The sequence below is a fragment of the Bubalus bubalis genome, chromosome 6 (genome assembly GCF_019923935.1).
Source record: "Bubalus bubalis isolate 160015118507 breed Murrah chromosome 6, NDDB_SH_1, whole genome shotgun sequence".
NCBI lineage: Eukaryota > Metazoa > Chordata > Mammalia > Artiodactyla > Bovidae > Bubalus > Bubalus bubalis.
Window position 1 is genome coordinate 22,970,098 of NC_059162.1, and position 16,228 is coordinate 22,986,325.

The 16,228-nt window shown below is 45.1% G+C and overlaps 1 protein-coding gene across 1 annotated transcript in view; it reads left to right on the forward strand.

The window, feature by feature from the left end:
* Positions 1–16,228, forward strand: part of LOC112585770 (putative neuroblastoma breakpoint family member 5) — a 31,235-nt gene that overhangs the window by 11,787 nt on the left and 3,220 nt on the right. The window contains exons 7-15 of the mRNA XM_045166219.1: positions 1,991–2,205; positions 3,415–3,466; positions 4,340–4,554; positions 5,505–5,556; positions 6,199–6,374; positions 7,379–7,430; positions 8,222–8,388; positions 12,020–12,243; positions 14,243–14,442. Of these exons, the coding sequence (XP_045022154.1) occupies positions 1,991–2,205; positions 3,415–3,466; positions 4,340–4,554; positions 5,505–5,556; positions 6,199–6,374; positions 7,379–7,430; positions 8,222–8,388; positions 12,020–12,114 (1,024 nt within the window). The 3' untranslated portion in view covers positions 12,115–12,243; positions 14,243–14,442. The remainder of the gene's footprint in view (positions 1–1,990; positions 2,206–3,414; positions 3,467–4,339; positions 4,555–5,504; positions 5,557–6,198; positions 6,375–7,378; positions 7,431–8,221; positions 8,389–12,019; positions 12,244–14,242; positions 14,443–16,228) is intronic.

Below are 16,228 nucleotides of genomic sequence, written 5' to 3' on the forward strand. Positions count from 1 at the left end.
GGTGTTAGTTCTAGAAGTTCTTGTAGGTCTTCCTAGAATTCTTCAACTCAGCTTCTTCAGTATTACTGGCCGGGGCATAGACTTGGATTCCAGGATATTGAATGGTTTGCCTTGGAAACGAACAGAGATCATTCTGTCATTTCTGAGACTGTATCCAAGTACTGCATTTCAGACTCTTTTGTTAACTATTATGGCTACTCCGTTTCTTCTAAGGGATTCTTGCCCACAGTAGTAGATATAATAGTCATCTTGGGGCTGGTGCACTGGGACAACCCAGAGGGATGGTATGGGGAGGGAGGAGGGAGGAGGGTTCAGGATGGGGAACGCATATATACCTGTGGTGGATTCATTTTGATATTTGGCAAAACTAATACAATTATGTAAAGTTTAAAAATAAAATAAAATAAAAAAAAATAATAGTCATCTGAGTTAAATTCACCCATTGCAGTCCATTTTAGGTCGCTGATTCCTAAAATGTTGTTCACTCTTGCCACCTCCTGTTTGACCACTTCCAATTTGCCTTGAAACACGGACCTAACATTCCAGGTTCCTATGCAATATTGTTCTTTAGAGCATCAGACCTTGCTTCCCATCACCAGTCACATCCACAAGTGGGTGTTGTTTTTGCTTTGACTCCATCTCTTCACTCTTTCTGGAGTTATTCCTCCACTGATCTCTAGGAGCATATTGGGCACCTACCCACCTGGGGAGTTCATCTTTCAGTGTCCTATTTTTTTGCCTTTCACACTGTTCATGGGGTTCTCAAGGCAAGAATGCTGAAATGGTTTACCATTCCCTTCTGCAGTGGACCACATTTTTGTCAGAACTTCCACCATGACCCCACATGGCATGGCTCATAGTTTCATTGAGTTAGACAAGGCTGTGGACCATGTGATTAGATTGAGTAGTTTTCTGTGATTGTGCTTTTCAGTCTGTCTATCAGGAGCTGGTAATGTGTTGGGAAAATATGGACAGGGTCACAAAAGAACAATAAGTACCTCAAGAGAGTCACATGCCGGAAGTGCTTATGGTATAATTGACTTCACTCAACCCACATGGAAATGTCCCTGTAACTTGGTTGTCTGCTGTCTCTGTGCTACTTGTATGTGTGACCCAAGGCGAATGCAGCACCCTTAGGATTTCATATACACACAGAGAACGTCTGTTCTCTTCTAAAGGAAGTCCAAGTGAGATAAATATTTGTGCACAGTTGTCTTAGATCCTTGGAAGGAAGGTAACTAGCAACGGAATTAGTAAAGAAGCAACTAGAAAAATTAAAACCAGGACAACTGTCCAAAAAAAAAAAATTGGTAGTCTGTGACAATAGTAAGTGAAAGAGGCCTTGGAGGACTTTCAGTTCCTAAAGTGAAGGTAGAACATGTCAGAGAGTCTATAAGCTTTAATATCTGCATTCACTTCACTGTGCATACTCAGTTGCTCAGTTGTTTCTGAATCTCTGTGACCCCCACAGACTGGGGCATGCCAGGCTCCTCTGTCCATTGCATTTTCCCATCGAGAATACTGGATGGAGATTGCCATTTCCTTCTCCAAGGGATCTTCCTGACCCAGGGCTCCATGCCACATCTCTGCATTGTCAGGCAGATTCTTTACCACTGAGCCACCGGGGAAGCCCTTATTCACTTGGCTACTTCATCTTAAATTCAACATGGCTTAGGACCCGGGGGAAGCACTTGGTGTGGAAGTTCATTTGTGCTTCCTGTTCCTGAAAGGACCATCCTGGGATGGTTGAGTCTCCTTCCTCATCAGAGGTTTGTGGCCGGTATCTAGGGTATCTGCTTGTCCCCCTCTCCCATCCCCAGACAGACACACTCCGCTTCATATAAGAGAGGACAGTCCTTCTCTCTTTAAGGGGCCTGCTCTTTTCCTCTCTGTGACCACTCCCCATGCCTCCTGTCAAAACCAGCCAGAATGACTTGGAGTCAGATCTTCTTCATTTAATTTTCTGTCATTCCTTTCCCATCTAACACAGCATGGAGCTGCAGGAGGTTGAAAAGAGGGAAGTGCCTGAAGAATCCAAGGATGAATGTGGTTTGATGCCTTCAAGTCTCCAAGGAAGTTCTGACAGCCACCAGCCTTACAGTGACGACAAATTTAAATTTAATGAACTGGAAGTAGACCTTGGTCAGGATGGAGCCCGTGGTTGCTCTCACGCTAAAGAAGATGAAACTCCAACCAATATCTCAGGTAGCCCCCATATTATTTCTCCTCACAAGCTCTGTAGACCAAAGCAGGTCTTCTCTGAGGACAGGTTGCATAGACACATCTCAGTGGAAACTAGGAAAAAGGGTCTATTCTGGAACACAGACATCAGGTGGGTCAGGGAGCTTGCATTCTTCTATTTGCTCCGGGCTGGTCTCTGTCATCCTGACCCCAGTGTCAGGCATTTGACCCAGATCACTTGTGACAGCTCTCAGCCACCTCAGCTGGAAATCCACAGGAGGGTCTGTCAGAACTCGTTTGGAGCCAGTGTGTTGTTCCCTGCAATGATCTAATTTTTGTAAATGCTCCTGGCCTCTCCAGAAATGATGACAGGCTTGCCTCTTTATAAGGAGAAGTGATTTCCAGGTTTTGTTTTACTGCTCTCAGCCCCAGTCTCCCTTTTCTCGATGTTGGCAGGTCTTAGCTAAGATGTTATCTGACACCAAGACAGAGACAACTGTACCACTGCCTTGCCTGGATGTTTCCATGAAGCAAGGCTGGGCTCTGGCAGTTCCTCCAGCTTCAAATGCCATGGTTTCTGTGTAGCACCAAAGATTCCTTTTGATTTAAGGGTTAATACAATTCACAGGGCTTCCCTGCTGGCTCAGATGGGAAAGCATCTGCCCGCAATGCAGGAGACCCAGGTTCAATCCCTGCATCATGAAGATCCTCTGGAGATGAGAATGGCACCCACTCTAGTATTCTTGTGTGGAGAATTCCATGGACAGAGGAGCCTGGTGGGCTGTAGTCCATGTGGTCACAAAGAGACAGACACTACTGAGCGGCTAACGCTTTCACAATTCCCCCGTCACTCTAGTCTCAAGTATAAATTCCTCTAAACCATCAACAACCACATAATCTGATGGGACTAAGCAGTACTATAGAAATAATCTAGAAAATAACTCAGCTCATTTTCTAGCATCTCTGTGGAAAATACATTTTTAAGTGCTTATACAGACTCAGAACAAAGGATGTTGGGAGAGATACCAGATCAAGCAGCAAATTTCCTCGATGGGTCTGGACGGTGTCCAGTCTAATTCTCATAAGACTTAAGTGTCCTAGAATATCTTTGCTGAAGAATTATGTTCTTACAATGAGATTATTAATGTTCTTGTTGTATATGTGTTTACTGAGTAGATATGTGTGAGGTCTGATTTGCTTATTATGACCTGCTGTCTCTGAATTTCCTACTAGACAATGAAAATGATCACAAGCAAGGGAGTGGACAAGAGCTCACATTTCCCAGGTAATTTGAAGATCTGTGGGCTGTGAATGTCAGTGGTGACAGCAGGAGACCTCAGATCAGAGAAAAATAGAAAGTACTCTGTGTAACTCTTTCATCTATTCATTCAACCACAATTATCTCGTTCACAGGGTTGTCATTTATGTTTCTCAAGTTTGTGCATTTCAGTTTTTTAATCCTTCAAGTTTTGCAACGTGCAGGGAGCTGACCCAGGTGGAATAACTAAACCTGGGAGTCCCGTGCTCATGTGTTTTCTCCTGAGAGGTTAAAGGAGGGGGAGATCCTATGGGTCTTACACTGGTTTGGCATCAGCATGTTGGTAAATGCTGGATTTCAAGGGAAGAAAATAGAACGATATTCATATTACAAGAAAATATTGAAAAAATAGTTCTTGAAGGCAGAATATCTAGTCTATAACTCCTTTTCCTCCAACTCTGAAAAACTGATTTTGAAGCTGTATTTGTGTAAATAAAAATTTTAATTGGATGGAATAGAGTCCAAACTCAAACAAATCTTTAACTTCTTAAAAGCTGTGTCCACTTGGACACAGGATATCCAGATCAACACAATGTGTGCAGAAAATTCTGAACCACTGTCCCGGTCCTCTGTGTGTGCTGGGGGTCAGGACGTCAGCGTGCAGGGGAAATTCCGTCTCCTCCTTCAACCGCTGGTTGTGAGCCCAGTGCCCAGAGAACCCGCTGCCTCTCTCCCACCCCATGGCAGCCACACTCCACATCAGGAGGAGTTACTTCCCTCCTTAAGGGGACTGCGCTTTTGCTTTCTGTGACCACTCCCAATGCCTGTCATCAAAACCAGCCAGATAGCCTGGGGTCGAATCCTCTCAACCTTCTGTCATCCCTTCTCCATCTGGCACAGCATGGATTTGCAGGATGATGAAGAGAAGGTGGTGTTCCAGCAATCCCAGGATGAGTGTGTTTCAGTACCTTCAACTCTGTGGGAAGGTTCTGCCTGCAACCAGCCTTCCAGTGATGGGGAATTTGCATTTGATGAAGAGAATGTGGCGTCTGCTGTGGATGGAGCCTGGGGCTGCTCTCACGCTGAAGAGGATGAAATTCCAACTGGTCTCGCAGGTAGTCTTCAGTGTATCTGCTAGTCTACTCTGGGAGAATTAATCCCCTTTGATAGATCCTGGGCTTACATACTGAAGCCTGATTTGAACCACAGTCTGTAACTGCATTTAAAATAAGACATTCTATGAACAAACGTTTCTCAGTTTCCTGTCATAGTGGTCCCTGTGGTAACCCACGCTACCCAAGGCGGTCCTGCCAGATGCACGTCTACCTCAGCAGTTATGGCACAGGAGGTACCTCTCAGGCTTCCTAATTTTGAATGAACCTCTTATCTCATGTGAAATGCTTTAATTTTCATTTCTGGGTAATGTCCCTGAGTTCCTACACCTGTCCAAGGCTGTTGGCAGTCTTGTTGATACCTTTGGAGATGTCACTACTTTGGTTCACTTCTATCAACCCATAGTCTCTCTCTTTGCCTTTGACTTATCTTGTTCAAAGTCTTCTGAAACCAGAAGGCAAGCCACACTGTCTTCTTTTGGTATGTTTCTCTGAGGTAAGGCAGGGCTGGAACTTCCCAACCTGATGAATGGCCGCTGTTTGCAGCTTTGAGATTCATTTGACTTGATGGTGTGTGGATTCCACTCCATTTATATCTCAGTGTGTAATCACTTATCCCATTAATAAACAACATTTCAGATGAAAAAGGCCTGAGTATTATAGCAGGCTGAGGATGTAGCTAAGTTGTTCCCCAGGAACTGTGGGGAAAAGGATGTATTTAGCTGTTTGCACAGACTCAGGACCAAGATACTCTGCCAATGATATATCATATCAAGGACATTCGTCCAATGGCTCAAGAAGGAAACCCAGTGCCTTCTTATGAGGCTCTTTCTAGGGCCTCCTGTATTATTTCTCTCTCAATAGCCTGTTACCACATTGTGAAGACAGGGACAGGATTGGGCGTGTTTGAAAGGCATTTGCCTGATATAACTCTTCTGTTAATTTATTTGCAGAAAGGCAGAAAGATCACGATGACCTGAAGGGCCCAGAGGTGGTTGCCCCGAGGTAAGTTTGCATATCTGTGGGCTCCTGTACAGTGAGGACACCTGCAGACCTCTGATCCAGGGCAAAACAGAAAGTGCTGAATATATTGCGTCGTCAGTTTTGCCCACCACTGTTATCCTATTTCATAATGTTCTCTGCTTTCACTGTGGTACTCTATTGTTTCCCATTTCTTATTTACTTGTCAAGTTTAAATCCCAAGTCCGTTGACCCAGGTGAACTAAGTCAGAGTGATGTTTTTGCACTCAATTTTTATATCAGGTGTGGTTTACAGAGTGAGATGCATATCTGCTTTCTGTTTGGTGTTAGCATGCTGGGATGCGTGTCATAGTGATGTCAACGCAATGTGAATGGAAGTGTGAGAGCCAGTGTTCTCTGTCCCTGTATGTGAGGCGTGACTGTAACATCAGAGGGAATTCAGTCTGTTCATCAGCCTGTTATTTGGCCAGAGCACTGAGCACCTACTTCTCTTTCTCTCTTCTGCCCTGTGAAACCTCGCTGTGTCTCATGCACAAATCAGTTTTCTCTCTCTAATGGTCAGACCCTTGACGTGCTTCACCACTCAAACATTCCATCGAAACCAGATAGGACTCTACAGTTTCTCCTCAGTCTTGGCTTAATCTTTTGCCCTCCCTCCCCCACCAGGTTCAGCAGACAGCTGCCACAGATGAGAGAGAATGGTGTCCCACGTGACTCTCTGGATGACTACTATCTGACCTACTCGGTTCTTCCTGACCTGTCAGACTCCTTCCGGCCCTATAGGAGCAACACCGTCTTCTCAGCTGAGGATGTGGATGTCTCTTATGCCCGGGATGTAACCAGTGAGTATTTTCTCGTGATAGACCTCCACCTGGATGCCCAGGTAGACTCTGTATTCTTCGTAACCTCGCCTCCGGGGTGCTGGGATTTGTCATCCCTGTTGGAAGCTCTGTAGACGGTGATTTGAATCAGACTCTGTGGTAGAGTTTTAAGTACAGACATCAGGTGGGTCTGGGAGCTGTGCTGTCTTCTTCATTCAGGTGAAGCCTATGCGTCAGGCCCCAAGTGAGACCATGGACCCACGGCTGGTGCGGCACACTGACTCACTTGTATGTGTGCAGGGCTCCGGAGATGAGTGTATTTTCCTGATTCCTGTGCAATCTCCACTTGCCCGCAATGCTCCCATTTCCATACCCAAGGTGTCCCTAGTATTTCCGTGCCTTTCCAGAGGTGCTCACAGCCGTGATTATTTGTTGCTTGCCAGGTGTCACTGCTGTCATCCCCAGGGTTTGTCTCCTCTAAATTGCTCGTCTTAGCAAGCCAATCATCTGGGCCCCAGGATGCAAGGAGCCCTCCTCTCACCTTGCTTGTATATTTCCATGAAGCAAGCCAGCGCCCTGGCATTTCCCCACCCCATGAATGACTGAAGGTTCCATGTAACAACTAGGATTCATGTGATTTGAGGTTTTCTTCATTCCACTCATCATTCTGCTAAGGCAGTCAGCATATGATGAGAAAAGCCTGAGTATTACAGTATTCTGCGAGAATGCAGGTGGGCTATTCCCAAGACTCCGTGGGGAAGATAAATCTTTAACTTTTTACTCAGTCTTGGAAGAGAATACTGTGGTGAGGATATACCAGGGCAGGGAGATCTTGCCTGATGGGTCAGGAAAGCAAACCAAGGAGAGTCTGAGATCCAACTTGAGGCATCTGGAATATCCTTCTTAAATAGCCTGTCATCTCACTGCTGATATTGTTGTCCCCGTGGCAGTATTGGACACTGGACTATTAATTTACACAGTGAGATCTGCCAAGTGTTTCTCAACTTCTCTGAATTTATCCATAGAAAATCTCGCCGATCTTGAGGATGAGGAAGATCAAGACATCATCTCTTCTAGGTAACTATGGAGAAACACGGGTCTAACATCCGTGGTGACATGTGGTCATCTCACATGCAGGGGAATCAGAAAGTGCTGAACATGCCTATTTCTTCCATTCATACAACCACAAATTGTCCCTGTAACAAGGTTGTCTGTTTTCACCCTTTATGAATCCCTCTCAATTATAGTAACTCGCAGTCAGTTGAAGCAGGGCTACTGATCAGCCACAGGATTTCTTGTACTCCTCTGTTTTCTCCTTTTTATTAAAACCAGCATGCAATACTTAGCTGCCTCTGTCACTCTGGGTTATGACCTTGGCAGGCATTTCATGGCAAAGAACGTAACTAGAAAAAAAAGTCATGTCACATTGCATATTTGAAAAATTGGTCTTGCAAATGCAAGATTTCTAGGAGTCTATTATGCTGCCAGAGCTGGTATTCATTTGTATGCAGCATGTAAATTTCAATAAAACTTATGTTGTTTTTGAAGTCACTTTGATGATCTGAGGATATGTGTGACATGACTATGTGTCCTGGGGTGGCTCATCTCCTTCCTCCTGAACTCATTTCTTCTCTGTGCTCAGAGCATCTCATGCTCACTCTCCCTCACTCTCTCTCTTTCCCTTTGCAAGCGCCTTTAGGCCCCAGATGGGAGTTGTAGAGGGGGGATTGTTATACCTCCCTCTAAGAGGACTCCCCATTTGTGTTTTTCAACCTGTCCCTGAACCCTCCCATCAAAACCAGCTATGGCTCCAGGTTGACTAATCCCTCTTGTTTAACCATCTGCTCTGCCAACCCCACAACTCTCAGTGTGGAGCAGCTGGTGGTAGAAGAGAATGAAGTCCAACCAGACTCACTGGATGAATGTTATCTGGCTGCTTCTGTTGGCCATCATCTGGCAGGCTCCTGTCATCCTTATAGAAGTGCCTCCTTCCCAACAGAGAGAAGAGAAGTTTTCTTGGCTCTAGATGTAATCGGTGAGTACTCCCAGGCAGGTTCTTAGGCTCAGGTTGATTAGAACTATGTACTTAGTTTTAATTTTTAGAAGGCATCACGAGCCTTTGCCTTCTTCTTGCCCCAGACTGCCATCTGTCACCTGAACTCATCTCATCAGCACAGCCTTGTGGTATCAAATCACACCAGAGAGGGCAAGTGGAGGGATAAGGGCAGAATCTCAGCTACCACTGTCTCACCTGCAGGAATTTGTGTAACAGAGCTCTTTTTATCAAGATAAGAATCCTTATAGTCATGAAATTTTGTTGCTAATTTTATTTCTTGAATAGTTTCTGGCAAGCTCTCTGGCTTTGCATTTATGATTGCAGTCTGCTCCATATTTGTAATGCATGTTATACTGTCCCCAGCTCCCGATTCTTACCCCTGGGCTGCCTACCTCCCTCTGAAGCATTTAGATACTAGATCCTGAATATCAAATCTGCCTATGCCCTGTAATTTCCATGAAGCCAAATATCTGTCTCTGTTGTTCCATCCTCTAGAAACACCCATGTGTTTCATCCTTTGTGCAGCAAAAAGGAGTCTTCCATGTGTGGGTTATAGTTTCAATGTTTTACACAATCTCAGTGGTATAATCTCATGGAAACTATCCATAAGCTGTGTATATGATAGGGGTATTGACCTAATTTATGAGCCAGGTCTCCTTGGTAGCAGTTCATAGGGTGTGGAAATTAAAACCTAGTATGAAATCCTTTTGGGCTATTTTTCTTTTTACTTTTTCTTTAGGAGATGCATTTTTATTGTTAGGACTTTGAGTCATAAGATCATCTTGATAAATGAGGAGAAACTCCATTATGTATCAGACTGTATCTGACTTCTTTAAAAATGATATTGGGAATATAAATGCTGTCCATCAGTCAGTTGGTGCCTTTTCACATCGGAAGCAGTTTCTTTCTTATTTCCCATTCTTCCCTGAGCAGCAGAGAAGCAAAGGCTTTCTCAGGATCACAGTAGTTCACAAACCAGAAAGGGAACTCACAGTTATTGCTCACCTGTTGTCTGCCAGGCTCCTTACTAAGCGAGCTCCAAGTGCACTCTAACCCCTTCAGCCTCCCAGGCACCCTCTCAGGGAGCTGTGGTGTCTCATGGTGGAGTCGAGGGCACTGATGCTCAGCGAGGTCCCTTCACTTGCCCCGGATTCCTGGCCACTGGCAGGTGGGACACTAACCTCTCCTGGGCCTGACTCCCTGGCTCTGGCTGTGTCCTCTCCTCTCAGCAGTTCGACCATCATTGACTAAGAGAGGATGTTGCTCACCTTTTCCTCTTTGCCCTGAACCAAATCATTTGCAACTATCTTAATCTTCAACAGAAGTTGCCAGAGGGCTGCAGAGAACCCTGTGGTCCCTCACTCAGATCTGCCAGCTCCCAAACCCTCTGTGCACTCTGTCCCGGGACCAGAGCCAGTGGCTCCTGCAGCCCCTCCAGGTGGAGCCACAGCTCCACAGGGCTCTCTGGGGAATCAGCCAGGATGAGAGTCCACGCCTCTCCCCACCTCCTGCCCCCAGGTCACCTGCTGTCATGACGGGTCCAGGTAGACTTTGAATTTGGCTGTGCTGAAGCCATTAAAAAACTGTGGAGCTCTATCTCAGAAGCACTGACAGCTGGGTGTGGGTTCCTGTGAAGAGGATGAGTTAGGCTCAGCCATGTGTCTCAGATGTGTGTTTGTGATGTGTGTGATATGGCCCAGGCCTGGGAGTCCTTGTTCACAGTCGGCCAGGAAAGGCCACATCCCCACAGATGGATTGAGATGAGTGAATAGAATATCTAATCTATGCAGGGATCCATCCTGTGTCTTGATTCTCATGATAACCCGAGGACAGTGTGGATAGCTATTATGCAGCCATGTGGGTACAAGTCATTAGCTCTACCCCGTCCTCTCTGTACAAGGAGAAACCCTGCAGAAACAACACAGACACTTGATTCTTAAATTACAAGTTGATCTTCTATTGGAGGCTTTTCCCCACACTAACAATAATGGGCAGTATTGTTGATGTTTGATAAAATGTTTGGTTATTTTATATTCTGTCAATGCAGAGAATATTCAAAGCATAGCTTTAATAAAACCCATTCTCAAGAAAAGACAAATAAAATTAGATGATGAAATTACACAATGATAATTAAAAACAATCCTAGACATTGATTCAAAATAACATTGGGGAATAAGAGGATATGTAGTTTTGACAGTTCTTTCAACCACCAAACGTTGTACAAGGATTTGCCCTTCAGCCCAAATGAATTATCATAAAATCTGATTAAGTGTCCTAAAATATGATGATTAGTGATTAATGAACTTTGCCTAGTGGAAATACGAAGGGCACACTAGACTGAGAGAAGTGCTTCTGGAAAAATCCCTGGAAGCTCACAGAGGCTCCCGGTACAGGCCTGGGGTCAGAAAGGGGCCAGCCTGAGTCCTGGGAGGATTTGCAGTGGGAGTTGTGGGCAGTGATGTTGCAGAAGAGGGACTAGAAGACAGGAGCACTGGAAAGGCGGGTGAGGAGGTTAGATTTGTGTAGCAGGGAAGGGAGGATGATTTTCCATAAACTGAGGAGCATATGATGAAACAGGATTGGGGGTGATAAGACAGGTGAGCTTTGAGAGTGTGGAGAGGACTGAATCAGAGAAAGCAGTTAGAAGGAGGTTGGATGAAACTTTGATGAGAGTCAGACACAGATGCTCTCTGGAAGACTAAGAGATAACAGGCACATGAGAGACAGTTACAGAAACAAACCTTGTGAGGGTGCGGATGCATAAGCAGGAGGTGAGAGGAGAGCCCCCTGCAGTGTAGAGCAGCCCTGGGGGCTGTGACCTCACATGAGCCTGACCTGGACCGGATGAGGGTACTTCATGTCTTTGGTTAGCCCACGTTCTGAGGATATGTGCTCATTTCACAGTAGAAATATAAGCAGATTTCATTAGCAGCACTGTCCAGGCACCAGTGGAGGGACGTGTATTGAAGGAGTGTACGTATATTATCTCTCTAAAGAGACACAAAGGTGTTCCCAACAGGGTCTCAGCCCTCTCCTCCACTAGTTCTAGTTGCTAATACCATCCATCCCCACTCTGCCCCATGTGGGAATAGAGTTTATTCCATATATACATGTACGGGTGAGTGGAAGGGTAGACAAAATTTCAAGCAGGGAAGTTCAAAAGGGTCTGGAATGTACTGTATTTTCTGAGCTCAACTTCTAGCGGTACTTGAAGCCTTCAGGCCAGATGTCTCTCCCTGTTCTTTTATTCCTGTGGGGAGATATTAACCACTCTTTCTCCCTCATGCCTAGAGGCTTGTCTAGAACCTTCTCTCTAGGCTACAAGACTAAGGCTAATAACAGAATAAGAGGCCTGACCCCCTGTGTCACCCAAACCCTCTAGACTCAAGTGGGTGATCTCTCATTTCAAGAAACTGCAGCCTAGCCCCTGCCTTCTCAGCACCCCAGTCACAGCCGTAAATATGACATCTTCTTCACACTGATGTCTGCCTTTGCTGTCTGGGGTATTGGGTGGTTTCACTCATGGGCTAGGACAGCAGAAATGGGAGTCTGGGAGGGCTTAGCAAGAAAAAGCTTCCATTGGTCCGACTGAACCCTCTTTTCCTTTCAGGCGACACCTGGGAGCACTGTCACCGGGGGCCTGTGAGTTTCCCAGGGTCAGAGGCGCCAACTGCACGGGCACGGCTTCAGGAAAGCACCGCGTGACTGAGTGTCTGCAGCGGCAGCTGGACCCGCATCTCGACGGTGGTGACAGCACAGCCGTGCTCGGGCTCCTCCCACAGCTGGGGCTTTACCTCCAGCCCGATTCTGGAAACCGAGGACCGCCCTTTCTAGGTAAGAGAGAAACGGGGATTAGGAAGCTCTGGTGCATGTGCTGGTCATCACAAAGCTGTGGGTGAGGAGGCAGAGGGCCTCTCCCACGCCCGCTGTCGGCCCAGTTGAAACCTCTGACGCTCTAACAGAGTGAGGTGATCAAGAGCCTGGGACTTAGGACCAGCTCAGCCTCAGGCCCTGGTTCTGCAAATTCCTGCTTGTTTAACTGAGCCAAGTTATTTATCTTCCTAGGTATTTGCTCTGTCCCTCATCTGAACTCGTGAAAAATTCTATCTCCTTTGCATATTGTTGGGAATCTTAAACAATATAATGTCCAGGGCATCTGATTCGCTAATATTTGTTTGATAACCACTATGAATATATAATATCTAAGAACTGTGTCTTTCTGGCGCTTTAACACTTATAAAACGATTGCACAATTGTTGTTTCCTCTACGGTAGCATAAGCTTTATAGTCTCCACTTTCTCTAGACCCCATCTTCCCTTGCTTTCTGAGAAAGGTAGCTTGGCGAATATTTTCCTCTCCTTTCAACATCTATCATCAAGGCAATTTACTCCTGTTGGGTGCTCTCAGCAACAGTGCATTAGCAACATTCAACAGGGGTGTCAACACCGGCCCTCAACTCAGTCCCGTGTTTGCTTTTCATATCCAGTTTCTTTTCCTCATTTTCCCCTCATTTTAAAATAAAGGGCTACCCTCATTCTTGAAGTGCACCCATCAGTCTCTTTTATGACATCCTATTTAATTCATTCTCTCCACTCATCTCCATGTCTGTCTCCTAGTTTTCCTCTCCTCTGGGTCCACCTCTGTTCAAATTTCCTTAAAAGAGCTTCCAGACCCTCACATCCATTTCATCTGGGACGTATTCATCCTTACCCTGCATTGCTCTCCACATCCTCCACTGGAGCCTGGTGCTACCTGGCGCTCATCCCTCAGGCTGTGGCCTCATCTGAGGAATGAGGAGAGACCCACGTCCTCAGGTGGAGCTGAGATGAGAAGGAGCCCCCTTGTGGCAGCATGGAGAGTCTCAAGGAAAGTGCTCAGGGAGGGCAGGGATGCAGAGCGTGACAAGAGCCACTAGGTCTCGTGGTGTTTGTTGTCTTTTCTTCCCTCTCGTCTCTCCTCGTGCTTGGCCTCCCACATTTCCAGCCAGGACTGAACCCCACTGGCTCAGTCACTGTTTCCTGCTCACCTTCCATGGAGACCTGAGCATGAATCCAGGCTTCACAGCAGATTTTGCAGCCAAGGGTAGTTTTAATGCCCTTTACTTTCACACCCCTTCACACTGTGACTCCCACCCGCCGCCCCCTCGCCCCATATCTCCTAGTTCCTGTCACCAAGCAGAGTTTCTTTCTCATTCTTCTTATTGTTCTATTTTCTTTTCCAAAGTCAACTCATCAGGAAGCCAATAGAATGATCCATTCAATAACTCAAATCCTTCATTCATTTATTCCATCACAAACACACTCGCTTGTGAGGTTTCTTCTGTTTTTATAATATTGTCTATGCCTTATTTAAATTATGTATAATATCATATGTAGTGTGTTTACATATGTATGAAGTGTATATTGATGCACATTTAAAAGTTTTACAATTTAGACTTCCCCACTTCTTTTCTCTCATGAGGTTTTCCTTCAGCTTTGACTTTGCCTCATCTCTTCCCTCCAACAGTACAAACTGGATCCTGTAGATGTTTCTTGCCTTTGTCTTTTCTACCTAGGAATTTTTTGTTGTCATCCATTTTATTTTTCTTGCTCATCTATGGCATTTGGAAACTTGTTTGCCCTGTGGCACACTTAACAATACTGGGTAGTATAAGGAAAGTCAGCAAAAAAGAAAATACAAAAATATCTCCATGTCTTCACCTACCCATGGGCTTTCAGATGGCCTTTCTTGTTCCTGGACACTTTCTGTCCCTGATGTCCTTCTTGGGTGGAGGAGTAAGTCTTTGTAAATCATGAATAACAATGGGTCCTGTTGGCTGTGGTTTTATCTTCAGAGCTGGGTGCTTCCATCAGCATGAAGAACCCTCCCAAGCTGCAAGGTGAGGGCTCCACAGCAAGCACACATGAGCATCCAGTCTGCAACAAGATTAAGGGCTTAAGTGTCCTGAAACAGAAGAGCATCAGAAGAAAACTGCTGTTTAGCAAGTGGAGACTAGCCTGCAGATTCCCTAGCCTTCAAGCATAGGGTACAGAGGTAATCCCATGCACTTTTTCCTTATGCTCTTGATCCGCTATGGCTCAATCTCCCACTAATTTTTCTCTTCCTCGTTTGTTCACTCAACAGCTGACACTACCTCTGTGTGGTCTTTCCTCTCTTTTCCATGGGGGCTGCCACCCTGCAGGGCCCTTCCATCTCAGTGTCCTGTTTCCACTCTGACCTCTACTGTTTCCCCACTGGTACCGTCCTCATATTCCCTCTGACCTTTCCTATTAGCCACAAGGAAGCCCAGATCCATGGTCCTCCTCATCAGAATAGCAGCATTTAAGCCTCTGAAAACACTGGCCTTAAATCACACACATTCTTGGTTTCTTCACCTTACTTTCCCCGCCCCTGCCTCCAAGTCCACTGCCTCTTTCTTCCAGGATCACATCATAAGGAATCACTCAGATGTGACTTGGCTTCTGGAGAAATGAACCTAGGACAGCCCTTAACCGTCAGCTTTTCCACCTGAATAAGAAACGCCAGAACTGAAGGGAAAAGCCTTGATGACTAAAATAAAAGAAGAACCTGGGTCATAGGTGGGAGTGCTGGATTGGCCCGAGTCATGATTCCCCTCAGCCTCTGATAGGCAGGACTTTGCTAATATGCAGGGGGCTTCCAGGAACTCACTGGAGCTGGCATTCAGTGGAGGGCAGTAAATGGCTCCCTAAAGGGACATCAGGGAAAAGGAGATATAGAAGCCAGGTTTTCAAAATACATAGAGCATGAGATGGACAGGCATTCAGACCTCTCCAGTTTTACTCACATTATTCCTTCTCCATATTAGTAAAAGCCCAGAAAAATGAACTGAGTTGAAATCTGAGGCCAGGGAATGTAGGACAGCATTATACTGAATTAACTTTGGGCCACATTTATGAAGACCCAGGGAGCTACACAAGAATACGAGATAATCATTGCTTCAGACAATCCAATTCAGAAGGCCAATTATTTATATGTGAGTAACAGAGAAAGATCAAAAAATCTTTAGGGCCAGTGGAGAGACGTCCATATTGGACTAGAAGGAGGAAATAAAAAGAATGGTGTGAAATAGTGTAGGTCTAGTGAGTAGTTCTAAATCATGCTATTGTAAAATGAAAACGGATTGAGTTTTGAGCTCATATGAATGCCTTAACCCAATCCATTGAAATTCTGATTTTAAAGTTCTGGGAATGAGGTTTGGATATCAGTATCTTTCAAAGCTCTGCTAATATGCATCAAGGATTAGAAGCACTGTGGGTCTGATAGGATATAAGTAACCAATATGGCAGTGGCCTATGAGTGGCTGCTTCCTAAAAAAGCTGAATATCAACAATTAAGGGAATTTGCATTCTTCTCTCAACAGAACTATTTGTACAGCCTGGAGAAGATAAAAGAGAAAAAAGGAGACGTAGATAGTCAAGTTAGATATATTCTCTCTCTGTTTGGATTAAAATTTCTCGCAATTTTTATAGTACAAGATACAAAAAAAAATATTACATAGAACACAAAGTATAAAATTGACCCTCAACTGCAATAAGAATAACATTTAGTATGTCCTTTTCTACTGTTAAAATGCAACTTGCAGTTAGCTATTCCCTAAACATGTTGCACAGACTACTAACTGGCTCAGAACAGCAGGTTCAACAAAAATTTTTTTTCATTGAATATATTCTTTATGCAAAAACCCCATAATGAATATTAGGCCTTATCCTGCTATATTTATCCTTTTACATACCCTTCTATACGTTCAGTTAAATTGCTCAGTTGTGTCCAAAGCTTTGCAACCCCATGGACTGCAGCA